General features: G+C 42.4%; 1 protein-coding gene across 1 annotated transcript; it reads right to left on the bottom strand.

Moving 5' to 3' along the window:
- Positions 1-877: 877 nt before the first annotated feature.
- On the bottom strand, positions 878-11,639 carry LOC117271749 (solute carrier family 22 member 13). The gene is made up of 10 exons (XM_033650109.2): positions 11,185-11,639; positions 8,653-8,756; positions 8,373-8,527; positions 6,466-6,634; positions 4,685-4,805; positions 4,218-4,312; positions 3,879-4,093; positions 3,103-3,211; positions 2,468-2,674; positions 878-2,260 (listed from the first exon to the last, which is right to left on the bottom strand). The coding sequence occupies exons 1-10, from the start codon at positions 11,557-11,559 to the stop codon at positions 2,191-2,193; spliced, it is 1,620 nt and encodes a 539-aa protein (XP_033506000.1). The 5' UTR covers positions 11,560-11,639; the 3' UTR covers positions 878-2,190.
- Between the last annotated feature and the right edge of the window lie 1,136 nt (positions 11,640-12,775).

Raw genomic sequence — 12,775 nt, 5'->3', positions numbered from 1 at the left:
CATATTTGCCCATTTTATTCCACGCAGATACTGTTCATCTTATTTAGAAGCATCTGTGGCTCTGAGGTAGAGGTGGTCATCGTTCAAGCACCAGCTCCTCCAGCCCGCATGTCGAAGCATCCTTGGGCAAGATACTGAATTCCAAATTGCTCCCGATGGCTGCTCCAACAATGTGTTAGTGCCTGTGAATGGTTACTGAGTAGCAGGTGGCACCTTGTATGGTAGCCTCAGCCACCAGTGTGTGAACATGTGAATGTGACATGTAGTTAAAAAAAAAGTTCTTTGAGTGGTTAGAAGACTAGAAAAGTACTATACAAGTGCAGTCCATTTACTATTCACCATTTGCAGATGTTTCAAAGGGGAGACATGTCCTTTAGATGAAATGTTTATGCTCCACATTTTCTGGCAGAGGACCACCAAACCCTCCATCTCATATGTGTCCCCCTAAACCAGGGGTCGGCAACCTTTACCAGACCAGACCAGAACATTTTTTGAAAAATGTGTCTGGAGCTGCAATGCATATTTGTGGCAGCATGGTGGTGCAGTGGTTAGCATTGTTGCCTCACAGCAAGAGGGTTCCTGGTTCAACCCAGGGTGGGGGAGCCCCTCTGTGCGGAGTTTGCATGTTTTTACTGTGTCAGCGTGGGTTTTCTCCAGCTTCCTCCCACAGTCCAAAGACATGCAGGTTAATTGGTGACTCTAAATTGTGCGTAGGTGTGAATGTGAGTGTGAATGGTTGTCTGTCTCTATGTGTCAGCCCTGTGATAGTCTGGTGACCTGTCCAGGGTGTACCCTGTCTCTCGCCCAATGTCAGCTGGGATAGGCTCCAGCCCCCCTGGGACCCCCAGCAGGATAAGCGGTTACAGAAAAAAATGAATGAACATTGTGAAGAGTTTTATTGAGAGCTGCAGCAATCACATTTCAGTAGAAAGTAGATCTCAGACACAGTTAATAATTTAAGTAACATGTTATTGTGTCAGTGCACGATAAAAACTGACGGACCAACTGAACATGTAAAGTTTGTCCAGACGGTGGCACAAGAGGTAAAGCCATCATGTCATTAAAAATAAAAAGGTTGTGAGCATGAATGTTGTCAGAGCTGTCAGTTCATTAGATTTTAAGGTATCTTGTGTACTGGCATTTAACAATAATAACAATACATTCATGTTACAAAGTGCTTCACAAGACAACAGAAGCAAATTAAACAAAAGTACAAACATCATTTGTGTTTTGGTTATGTCCAAATCTATCCACCTTCTGGATAAGTATTTCTTAAAGCTTTTAGTGAGATGTTTGAAACCGAGGTGGACCCTAACCCAGGCCCACCCTAATCTTTCGTTTAACTTTGAAGGAATCCCGTGCTATCTTACCAAATAAAGCCCACATGGTTACAGCTTTCACTATGCTCCTGGCGAGACATTTGATCCATCTAAATTGGAAGCAAGGCGCTCCGACATCCTTTTCTCATCGGGTCAGAGATGTTACTTATTTCTTTTAAAGCTATAAAAATCAAAAACATATGTAAAGGAGTTTCTTTTTGGACCCCTTTGATAAAAGATAAGTTGGTACCGATAAATGTCACATTACAACCCCTTTATTTCCTGTTTTGTTTTCTCTTTACTCTCATTTTACCCCTCTGTTCTCTCTTTCTACATTTATTTGATTCAGTTAATACAGTTATTTGGTGAAGTTATGTTAGTCCTCCTCCTTCAGCTGAATGTATCCTGTACCCTGTGATCCTATGGATGGGCAGGCATGGTGGTCGGGATGGACTCAGGAATTCTGTATATAAGTGTTTCTTTATGATCAGGGAGGAGTGGTTGAAGTGAATTCAAATGTACATGTTTTGTATTTAAATTGTGGTATAAAGACTTTGAAAATCAATAAAACATATTTACAAAAAAGAAAAGAAAAAGCAATATCTGGCCAGAAGGTGGCACCACAGGAAAACCAATGGAGAGTCCAGAATGAAAGGCATGAATGCTCTAGTAATGTACAAGTGGAAACTTGGTGACTCTATAAAGGAAGGCTTGGCCACCAAAACATTAACATTTTAAGCAGATTTGATGCAGATGTGGTCAGTAGATCATGACGATGGACCAGAGCGGACCACTAGATGAGCTGACTGATCACAGTCCTGAGTCTCTGCTGCTGGCAGAGCAACAACCAATGTTAACATAAATATTCAGACTACAGTTTGGTAGATATGCTTTGTGCAGGCTGGTGTGATTCAGTTTGGTTCTTCATGGTCATCTTATTTCTGTGGGAGAAAAAAACACATAGAACAGGATGTTAGTTCAGTTGTATTGGTGGCGTTGTGTGACGTTACTTTCTTAACAATACCCGTGCCTAGTTGGAGATATCAGTCGTAGAGATGTCTGTCTTCCCTCCAGTATAATGAAACTAGATGACACTGTGCAGAGTCCTCGGAGAAGGTGTCCACAGGAGACAACGTCAGCTTGCTTACCTGTTGCCCTCGGCCTCAGTGGTTGAATCAGGAAGTTCTTTTCTCCTGGTCTCAGGAAGCAGGAAGCTCAGAGCTCCACTGATCAGTGGAAGGCCGCTGAAGATTACAATGGGTATGGACCAGTGGTACATGGCCAACATGTTGAGCAACGGGGACAACAAGCCACCAGCTCTGCTGGCAATGGAGCCCAAACCTGATGCTGTTTGTCTGAAAGAGAGACACACAGAGCTCAGACGTGCACAGTTTACTTTAAGTATTTCATCATGGTCTTTGCAACTCTGAAAAAAATGATCAGATAAACTTAATTAAATCTCATGAAGCTTCTTCAATAGGTTGAATAAGTTTAAGTACAGTACAATGTAATTGTACCATAGTGATTATATTTCCCTGAATCAGGTCATTTCTCTTGGATAAAAACATTTAACCTGCCCAACATTAGCTGACTGATGAGAACTCTGATAACATTCAGTACCTGAAAGACTTTAATTGTCTTCAGACGAATTTGACTGCGACAGTTGATTAACACTTTAATGATCCTGTCAGTAAACACTGAAGCTTGTGTTCGGTACAGACACGCAGTCATGGCTGCATCATACTGTGAGACAGAGAGACTCAGACGGAGATGGAGGACTTACCGAAAAGATGTTGGGAACAGCTCCTGAACATACACATTGCATATGGATCCTGCCCAGTTTATGAAGAAACGTCCTGAGGTTGCTAACGTGGTGACAGCTACAGCGTTACCTTGAACAGAATAACTCAGTGTCAGATAAATGAAAACTATTGTACAACAAGCAGCCATGCTGGAGGCTCTGTGAGGCTGTTCTTAGAAAGAGGCCAGCAGGGCAATTATTTACATTATTGATAAACCTGCCAGTCAATTCATCGTTTAGTCCATAAAATGCCAACACACTGTGAAAAATGTTCATCACAATTTCCCAGAGCCCACAGTAACATCTCACTCAATACAGGACCAATTTTAAAAACTGTTGTTTCCATTAGACACATAAATATAAAAAAATAAGGTCCAGATTGAAAAATACCAAACTTATCGACTAACTGTAGCAGCTCGAGAGGAAATCTATTTTATATTGCTGAAATTTTATTCTGAACCAACCAACCTGCTGGTGGAGCCAGAGTAAAAATCAGGGTAGGGGTGGGACATATATCGATTATACTCAATGTATCGTGGCTTGTGGATGTATAAAATGAAACTATACCACGAACATCTATGTAAACTGTCATGTCATTGTTTTAAGCCACCAGCACAAACAAGAGCTCTGCTTCCATGTATTTCATTATAATTATACTTAATCTACCTTTATTGTAATGCTATTTAATTTACTTTAAGTGTACTAAAAGTAAATTAAGTACAACAACCACAGAGAAACTCCATCTTGAAGTGCTTTACCTTGAGGAACAACTAGAATTAAAATGCACAAGAATCCCCCCATCAGAAGAGTTGACATCAGTGACACTTTTCTCCCCAGTGCCTCTAACAGCCAGATGCAAAGTATGTGAGCCGGTAGTTCAGTCAGACCAAACATGAACTGCGTCACAAAGACGCTCAAGCCAAAGTTTCCCACATTGAATGAAAGGCAGTAGTAGGTAACGTTCAAAGAGAACCTGAGGATTTCAAAAAAGAGGACAAATATTAAACAAGTGGAAACATGAATTTTAACATGTATTATGACTGAAGCATCTCAATGCATCATTTATAGGCTCAATAGAATCATAAAATGTAACTTACCATGCCAATACTATGGTAAAGAAATACTTCCTAAGCACAGATGATTGGATAAGAATTATTATGCCTCCCTTTTTCTCAGTTTCTTTCTCAACAATCTGTAATGCACACAGGGGGTAACGGTTGCTTATGTGAGCAAATCATGTCGTCAAACAGCCTGGCAGACAGTTCTCAGTTTCTGAGATTGTTAACTCTCTGTGTAAGTCATTCTGTTAATTTGTCCTAAATTAACTGAGGTCCGGTATCGACCAATAGAATGTGGTGTTTTTATGACATTAAATCCAATACTCGCCTAAAAAGTTCTGACACAGATAAGCAGTTATATATATATATATTATGTATATATTGTATGTATACTGCAAACATTTTCTTATGTAATAGTATTTTTTTCCAAATATACACGCTATCGGTTTGCTGTTTGATGTAATGCTCTGTTTAAGTCTTGACACAATGGCAGAAAGGGTTCGTACCTTTTCCAGCAGAGACTCTGGAACAGTCCGTTTGTTGATGACTGCCACTTTGGTAATCAGCTGTTTAGCCTCTTCTGTCCTTCCTCTGCTTAACAACCACCTGGCTGACTCTGGAATAAACCTGACAGAAACAAGGACAGTGACACTTATCAATAATCAGTAATTTACCTATAAAGGTCCAGTGTGTAGGATTTAGGGGGATATATTGGTAGAAATGGAATATATTCTAAAAAAAAGTATGTTTTCTTTAGTGTGTAACAGGGATATTCAAATTATATTGCCAGGGGCCACTTTTGCAGAAAGAAACCCTGCACATGTACACAGGGGCGTTTCTAGGATTTAAGGGCATTTTGGGCTTAGACCAGACATTTATCAGGGGATCCAGGGGATCCTCCCTGGCACCTTTTTTTTTATGATAAACAAGCTCTATTCTGATGCTTTTTTGTGAACTCTGGCATCTTAAACTGTTTTCACATTACCTTGTGGTAACTGGAAGTCTCCAGTCATTTCAGTGAGGGGAAGATGGCAGTAGGGATTTACTGTGTTGAACTTGTGGCAGTATCTGCCTGGCTTTGGATGATTAAATATAAGGGGGTGGGCACTACGGGAGCAGAAAAGGACAAGATGGAGGAGCTGATAATGTTGGTGTCTGAATACCCAGAGTTGTACAACACAGCGCCAGCAGTTTATTAGGACAACCAGAAAACTGGGCCTGCTATGACTTTTCCATCAAATTTCAGATGATTAGTAAATTGTCCAAATCTGTAGAAATCTTGGTAATTTCAGCGATTTCTGTGGTCTTGCCACAGTATGCAGCTATTTAGCACCGGCCTGTCATCACAGCCCTTGGACCATAGTGGCAGCAGCTGCTTTAAAGAACGCTTCGCTTATTAAGAGAATGCTCTCACGGGTAGGCGGTTGTCAAGCTGGTTACTGCCTATCGATGTGTAGCTTAATGTATAAGTACAAAAAAATCCCAGTGTGTATCTTTTTTTTTTTCACTGTTATTACAAATTTTTTGGGGGGCCACCTGGCACCCCAATGGGAGCCAGATTTGGCCCGCGGGCCAGAAGTTGAGTATCACTAGTGTATAATCACCTGAAAATCATAATTGCTGTGTTTTCATTACCTTAGAATGAGACGTTTAGATCTACATAGGAGTCTTTGTTTGTGGAGATCACCATGTTGTACCACCATGTTTCTACAGTAGTCCAAAATGGACAAACCAAACACTGGCTCTAGATGGGGACATTTGCGTTTTCGCACTGGCTACTGTAGTTAGCAGCGCCTCCACAACGAGCCAAACGGCAGAAACACAGATTTTTAATCTGAAACTGCTTTAGTGTTTTTACCGGTTTAATCATCTGGTCTGTTAGTTTTGGAGAAAATTGCCGATAATTCAGCTCCTGGTAAAAACCTCCATGGACAATGAACGCTGAAGGAATTCTAATCGGGAGATCATGCTTGGCACACAGCAGGAGTTTCATCTGGTTACAATCTGCAATCTTCTCCACTAGATGCCACTAAATGTTACATACTGCTCATTTAAAACAACAGGAGGAAGCAGTGTAGTGGTAGTTGAAGAGGTGCTTGTACTACTAGGTCGATGGTTAGGTTATCGAGGCAGAAGAGAGTCTACTTTCCGGTATAGTCCAATGGCTTTTCAGCTGATAGATGTATATACTGTAAACAGCCAGAAAAAGAGACGGGTATACCCTGTATATTTGCGTATACCCTCCATTAATCCACAGAGAAAAGGTAATGAAAAAGTTAATGCGCACCATATGTAAACAGCAACAACTACAAGCAGAGCAGCTGTGATGAGTTGAGCCAGTCTCCAGTCTCTGACGAAGTAGATCAAACCAGCGAGGACGCACTGTCCAACTGCACCACATAGCTGAGTCACACACGCTCCCCATGATCTTTTGGATGACCCGATCCACTCAGTGGCTAGAAACAGGATATAAATGACAGTTAACCTTGATTACGGAAACATTCCTACCCTTACATACGAAAACGGATACTTCTGTTTCAAACGTTGTAAACGTCACTGCCCTCATACTTCCATGCGTCCGTTATGATGGCATTAGATATAGCCAATAGATGGCACTAGAAGGTGGAGTAAAGAGTTTAACACTACAACAAATGAGGTGGAGAAGGTTGTAATATGGTACGTTTTAACGGAGGCAGCATTGTAGACAGTGGGGGTCTGTCCCAACATGTGGACAGAGAATTCTTTCAACTACATTGCTGGTTTGTTTCGTTCTGCCATTGTCTAGCTAATATAGGCAGGATGACTAGCACGAATGTAAATCACTGAGGTAAGTTGTAAGGCACTGTAGCAGCCACGTCAGTGATAACAGGTCGGACCTGCCTCGTTTGGTCACGTATCATGATGACAGAACTGAGTTGAGCTATGCAGCTGATGGACTGAGCCATGATCTGTTTGGTGACCAATAACAAGAAAAACTAACATGCACAAAAAAAAGTTAACATTATGTAATGTGGGGGGTTTTTTATTTTGTGGAAGCAATTTTTTTTTTGGTCAAAGGTGAAAAAGCACAGATATGATGGATTATGGTGTGATCTGCCGTGCCCGCCCCATCGTCTTCGATAGAAATGGGAACCAAAGTCTGGATCCAAACTCTGTCACTGACATAATGACCCTTCCTTCTTTTATAGGTTCCTTGACCATAGTGAGGAAAAGCTTATCTTTTTTTATGATTGGAAATGATAAATGATTGATTGAGTTACAAGAGTCCATACATCTGCACAGGCTGGTGTAGTTTTATGTTGAAAGTTAGCTGTTATTTAGTGGGTTCATGGATGTGTTAAGAGACCTGGATACAACATTGGAAGCAGGACCACATTCATTCCTATGAAAGTCACTCAGTGGTGCATGAAGCCAAAACAGCTCAGTTTTTGTGGTATGAAATTATCCAGATAATCAGCGCTGCTTCCATATCATTAAGCCCACAGAGCAGGCACACTAGAGACTTCCCTTGGCCAAACCAGCTACTTCCACCAAGGGGTCAGTTGAGGTGGTTCAGGCATCTGATTAGGATGCCTTCTGGGCGCCTCCTGTTAGAAGTGTTCTGGTGCATGTCCCACCGGTAGGAGGCCCCGGGGTAGACCCAGAACACACTGGAGGGATTACATATCTCGTCTGGCTTGGGAACGCCCTGGGGTCCCCCAGGAGGAGCTGGAAAGAGTTGCTGGGGAGAGGGACTTTTGGGGTGCTTTGCTTGGCCTGCTGCCCCCATGCACAATCTGGTCTCAGATAAGCGGATGAAGATAAATGGACGGATAACTTGGATGGGGATAAAATGATTTAATCTTGCGGCTCTTCTAGACTTTCCAAATGTTATCGGACCAGTCTATGGGAAAAGTCTTTTGGGGCCCCAATGGCCTCACATGACAGACTCGGGAGTTGCAATAGAGCTGTTTGGACACTGGAAAATTGGCTTCAATGCTCGGTGCACTTCTGTGGGGCCTGGTGGGTTTTGCTACTATTGTTTTCAGTTTAGCTAGCTAACCACTTGTCAGGAAAAGCTTTTTTTTTATGTAGGGAAAAGACAAACGGAATAGATAAACGGAAAAATAAAGAGAAGAGTTTGTTACTAAATGGGATGAAGACAACAGCTTGTAAATTGTGCTCTCAGATGTAAGACGATGGAGTATACTGTACCCAATATGACGCCATTCAGACGATATCCTCCATAGCCAATTCCCGTTATGAACTGGGATGCCAAATATAAATAGAAGTTGGGACACAGTCCAGTTGTTGCAGTAAATATGAGCATCACAATGACTGGAATCTGAGCTGCTCGTTTACGACCAAACCTGAAACAGATAAAACCTCTTTGGTCAGCACATGATATAACCATCTCTTTATTTATGGGATTCTTGTCTTGAACAACATGAAACAGTGTCAAGAACATGTTTGGTACAATATCAAGTAAACTTACGATTCAGCAAAAGGTCCAAATAAGAGACAACCAACAAGGATGCCAGCCATCATCACGGTTTGTCCAACTTCCAACAAATACGCCTGGTCACAAACCAGATCAAACTGTAGAAAAATGAAAATACATGGTTAATAAAGGAGGATTTTATAAAGATTATTCAAAGCAGCCATGAGCCTCACCGCCTCGTGTTGTTAAGATCTTACAGCTAGCGCATGCAGTTGTTTAGGAAAGATACAAATTATTTTTAGCACTATTTTTTCTGTTTTAAACACAGCTGCTTGCAGGTTGCAAATGCATGTCTTTGTGGCTTTGTAAGATTAATAACTGTTGTTTATATAAGGCTACATGTAAAAATACAAATTTGGTTGCTTGGTAATTACAACATACCTGTCCAGGAGGAAGAGGGCATATTCAGGATCAGTTTTGAATCCTTTCAAAACTCTTAGTTCTGTCCATCTGTTGAATGATGGACCAAAGTTGACTCGTGTTTTCACCCGTGCTTTAACACTGTTCCCTATATTAATCTTCTCTGCCAATGCCAATGTCAGCACCTGTAAGCATGGGCCTTGCTACAGTGGTCAGTTAGTGTCTGCTCCAAGAATTGGTATGCCACGTTTGACTGACGTGGATAGGACGCGTGCGATAGAGCAACTTCAACCTGGTGTTCCGCAAAACCAACCAACCCCTAGTACCATCTGCAAACTGAAGGCCAAGTTCCATATAACAGGAGATGTCAGAGAAAGGCCGCAAAGTGGGCGTCCCAAGAGGATGGCACCCCAAGAAGACAGTTTCCTCATCCTGTCAGCACTTAGGAACCATAGACAGTCTTCTACAGGTTTGCAGTCAAGGTTTGCAGGACGATATGGCTGACGGCTCCCTGCCCAGACAATCCTGAACAGACTGCATGCAGCCAATCTCTGGTCTCATAGGGCTGCCAGGAGGCCTGCCATGACCGCCCTTCACCGTCAGGCCCGTTTGCACTGGTGTCGGCAAAACATGTGCACTGGAACCTGAACATGTGGAGGAACGTTATGTTCAGTGATGAGTCCAAATTCTGCCTACGGCGGAAAGTGTGGAGAAGACACGGAGATTGCTTTGCTGATTGCTGCACCGATAGAGTAACATCTTTTGGTGGAGGGAGTGGGATGGTGTGGGGCTGTATTTCCCTCACTGGAAAAACATGGTCTGTCATCATTGGAGGCAATCTCAAAGCAGAGAGATATCGAGATGAAATTCTGCAACCAGTGGCAAACCCATATCTCTGCAGTCTGGGACTGAACTCTGTCCTCCAAGATGACAACGCTCGCCCCCACAGAGCAGGGTTTATCAGAGACTACCTCCAGAATTTGGGAGTGGAGAGGATGGAATGGCCTGCCAGCAGTCCTGACCTCAACCCCAGTGAACACCTGTGGGATCAGCTTAGGCGTGCTGTTCGTGCCAGAGTGAGCAACACAACCATGTTGGCTGACTTGTGACAAAAGCTGGTTGAAGAATGGGATGCCATCCCATAGCAGTGTGTGACCAGGCAGGTGACCAGCATGAAGAGGAGGTGCCAGGCTGTTGTGGCTGTGTATGGTTCTTCCACACGCTACTGAAGCTCCTGTTTGTTAAATGAATAAATTGTTAAATTGCCAATAGGTCTCGTTTCTTCAGACTTCAATCATCCAATCCACCAAACAATGCCAAACAGGCTTTCCAATGGTATAAGATTTAGAAATAATCTACCAAACACAAATTTCCTTACTTTTTGTGCTTTATAGTATATCAATTGCTTTTTGGCTGACAGGGGAGGATACTTTCGGCGTGAAGGAGTAGCGGCTCTACTCCGAGCTCCCTCCAGATGTCTGAGCTCCTCACCCTATCTCTAAGGCTGAGCCCAGCCACCTCACCAAGAAAACCCATTTCGGCCACTTGTATCCGCGACCTCATTCTTTCAATCACTACCCAGAGCTCATGACTATAGGTGAGGGTTGGGACATAGATGGACCAATACAATGAAAGCTTCGCCTTCCGGCTCAGCTCCCTGTTTACCATGACAGTCTGGTGCAGTGCCCACATCACTGCAGACACCACACCAAACTGTCGATCCATCTCACGCTCCATTATACCCTTGCTCATGAACAAGACCTTGAGATACTTGAACTCCTTCGATTGTTCACTATATTATGTGAAAGTTACGCTGTACTCTGTGAAAACTCTCAAACTCTTTGTGTTAAAAAAGGAACAAATAGTCAAACATTCATATTGAACGGCCAAATCCGATTTGATGGACGTAATTCTGAGGTCCGGTACAGCCCTAGTACACACAGAAGTAGGATCTGAAGTAGGAAATGAATCTTGGAAATTTCATCGAATTGGCAAGGAATCAGGCCAGTGCATAGGCATTCACATAGAAATAGCCAGTCTTCTCGCTGATGATCTTGTTTGTTTGTCGGTCATCAGTATTAAACTGAGACTGTTTTATAACCAGTTAAAAACTCCTTGTAGATGCTTTAATATTTGTTTAATACATGAGGCAGACTCATTACTTACATCAGTGACTATGGTGGCCTCATACACCGTGTTGTGGTACATCCATCCATTCTGGCACCCTGTGGTCTCATTGAGTCCGTACTCCCTGATGGCACCAATGTCCCAGTCCACAGGGACAAACATCCGACACCTGCTGAAGGTCCCATCCTCCTCCCGGGGCAGAGTCAGGTTCAGCTGCTCGTCTGTGGTCAGGTTAGAGTCAGCCTGCAGGATCCAGTCTGTGTTACAGTGTCGCTCTGGATCTGATTCAATAAAAAACACACTGGCAAAGTGAAAAGGCAAAATAACATTTGGGAAGCAAAGAGCGAAAAGGGTGATCTTCTGAAATAATCCAAACTCTCCTATATTCCGGAGAATCTCTCCAAAATCAGCCATGTTCAGGGAGGTGATTTTCAGTTTAGAGATGCTGCTGGCAGGAGGATGACCTTTAAACAATGCCCATTAATGTTTAAACCCTGGACTTTACGTTTCAGGAGGGATGAGACAGCATTACACTGGTTGTTTCATTTTGTAGAAGGAGCTGGTTTTACCATTATATATCTCACTCCTGTACTTTTCTCTGCGTGAAATCATTGTGCTTTGGACTAAAGGTCCACGGATACATTTACCCCAGCATTCACTGATCGACAGTGTTTTTCCCAAAATGGTCAAATCACAAGCATTTTAGCAAATCTGCAAAATACAAAAACAGTTTCTGAATGTTCGGATGTCTTGATTTTAATTTTAATTTGCTATTTCCAGCACAACGCCACAGTGCTGTGTCACTGATGATTCTTTGCAGACTGTGCACTATAGCTTAGCTTATCTCTCGCAGAAAGCTCTGTTGATCTTTTACCAACTATTACAGTGTGCTGACTTATCAAACCTTTCTGACAGCACTCTTACATGACAGCTAAACCTGTTACGTAATACAGAATCATCATGGCTGACGTGGTTGTTACAGAGAATTGCTGTATGCTGTTAAGTATATTACACCCTCAGTCTGCAGGAAACAAAAAGAAATGATAATCCAAATATGACAGGGACCTGTTCTTTATTTATCAGAGGTGAGGAGATGTTGTTGGGTTTTTGTTGTTGTTTTTTTTACCCTCCCTGAAGCTACAAATATTTTTCCTTGAGTCTCCCTGAGTAACTGAAAAGGCATAACCCTCCCAGCAGTTAGTTAATATTAGTTAATAGAGTTCTAAAACTCAGGGTGCTTTCAGACCTAGAGTTGTCTTGCTTTGGTCCGAATCAGGGACTCATTTTGTTACAAAGTTGTATAATTGCCTAGAGTTGGTTTGTGTTCTCACTGCAGATTGGTCAGAATTTCCATGCAGGAAAAATCCAGGAAGTAAACAAAACATTGAAGAAGAGTACACTTGCAAGATAAATGTGACACTTTCTAATGTCACAATGGAGGGACAACTACGCAGGTTGATTTTAGCGCTGGTCATCGTGGACTATATTGCTGTCATTGTTCATTTTAGTCAAACCATACAGTTTGAAAACGAGGTGCGGCTCCAACTAGAAAACAATGTTTTGATGCACTGGATGTGCTGAATGTGCATATTAAGGCAGTACAGGAGGAGGTGCACATTAATAATCCTCC

The sequence above is a fragment of the Epinephelus lanceolatus genome, chromosome 12, assembly GCF_041903045.1.
Source record: "Epinephelus lanceolatus isolate andai-2023 chromosome 12, ASM4190304v1, whole genome shotgun sequence".
In the NCBI taxonomy this organism is placed as follows: domain Eukaryota; kingdom Metazoa; phylum Chordata; class Actinopteri; order Perciformes; family Serranidae; genus Epinephelus; species Epinephelus lanceolatus.
Note: the sequence above shows the minus strand (reverse complement) of the source record. Positions and strands in the feature narration are given on the sequence as shown.

Excerpts from the sequence above, each read along its gene's own strand:
- LOC117271749 (XM_033650109.2), bottom strand. The coding sequence starts at position 11,559 with ATGGCTGATTTTGGAGAGATTCTCCGGAATATAGGAGAGTTTGGATTA. Across the intron at positions 6,635-8,372 it reads TCTGAATGGCGTCATATTGG|CCACTGAGTGGATCGGGTCA; the intron begins GTACAGTATACT and ends TCCTGTTTCTAG. Across the intron at positions 4,806-6,465 it reads GTTGTTGCTGTTTACATATG|GTTTATTCCAGAGTCAGCCA; the intron begins GTGCGCATTAAC and ends TGTTTCTGTCAG.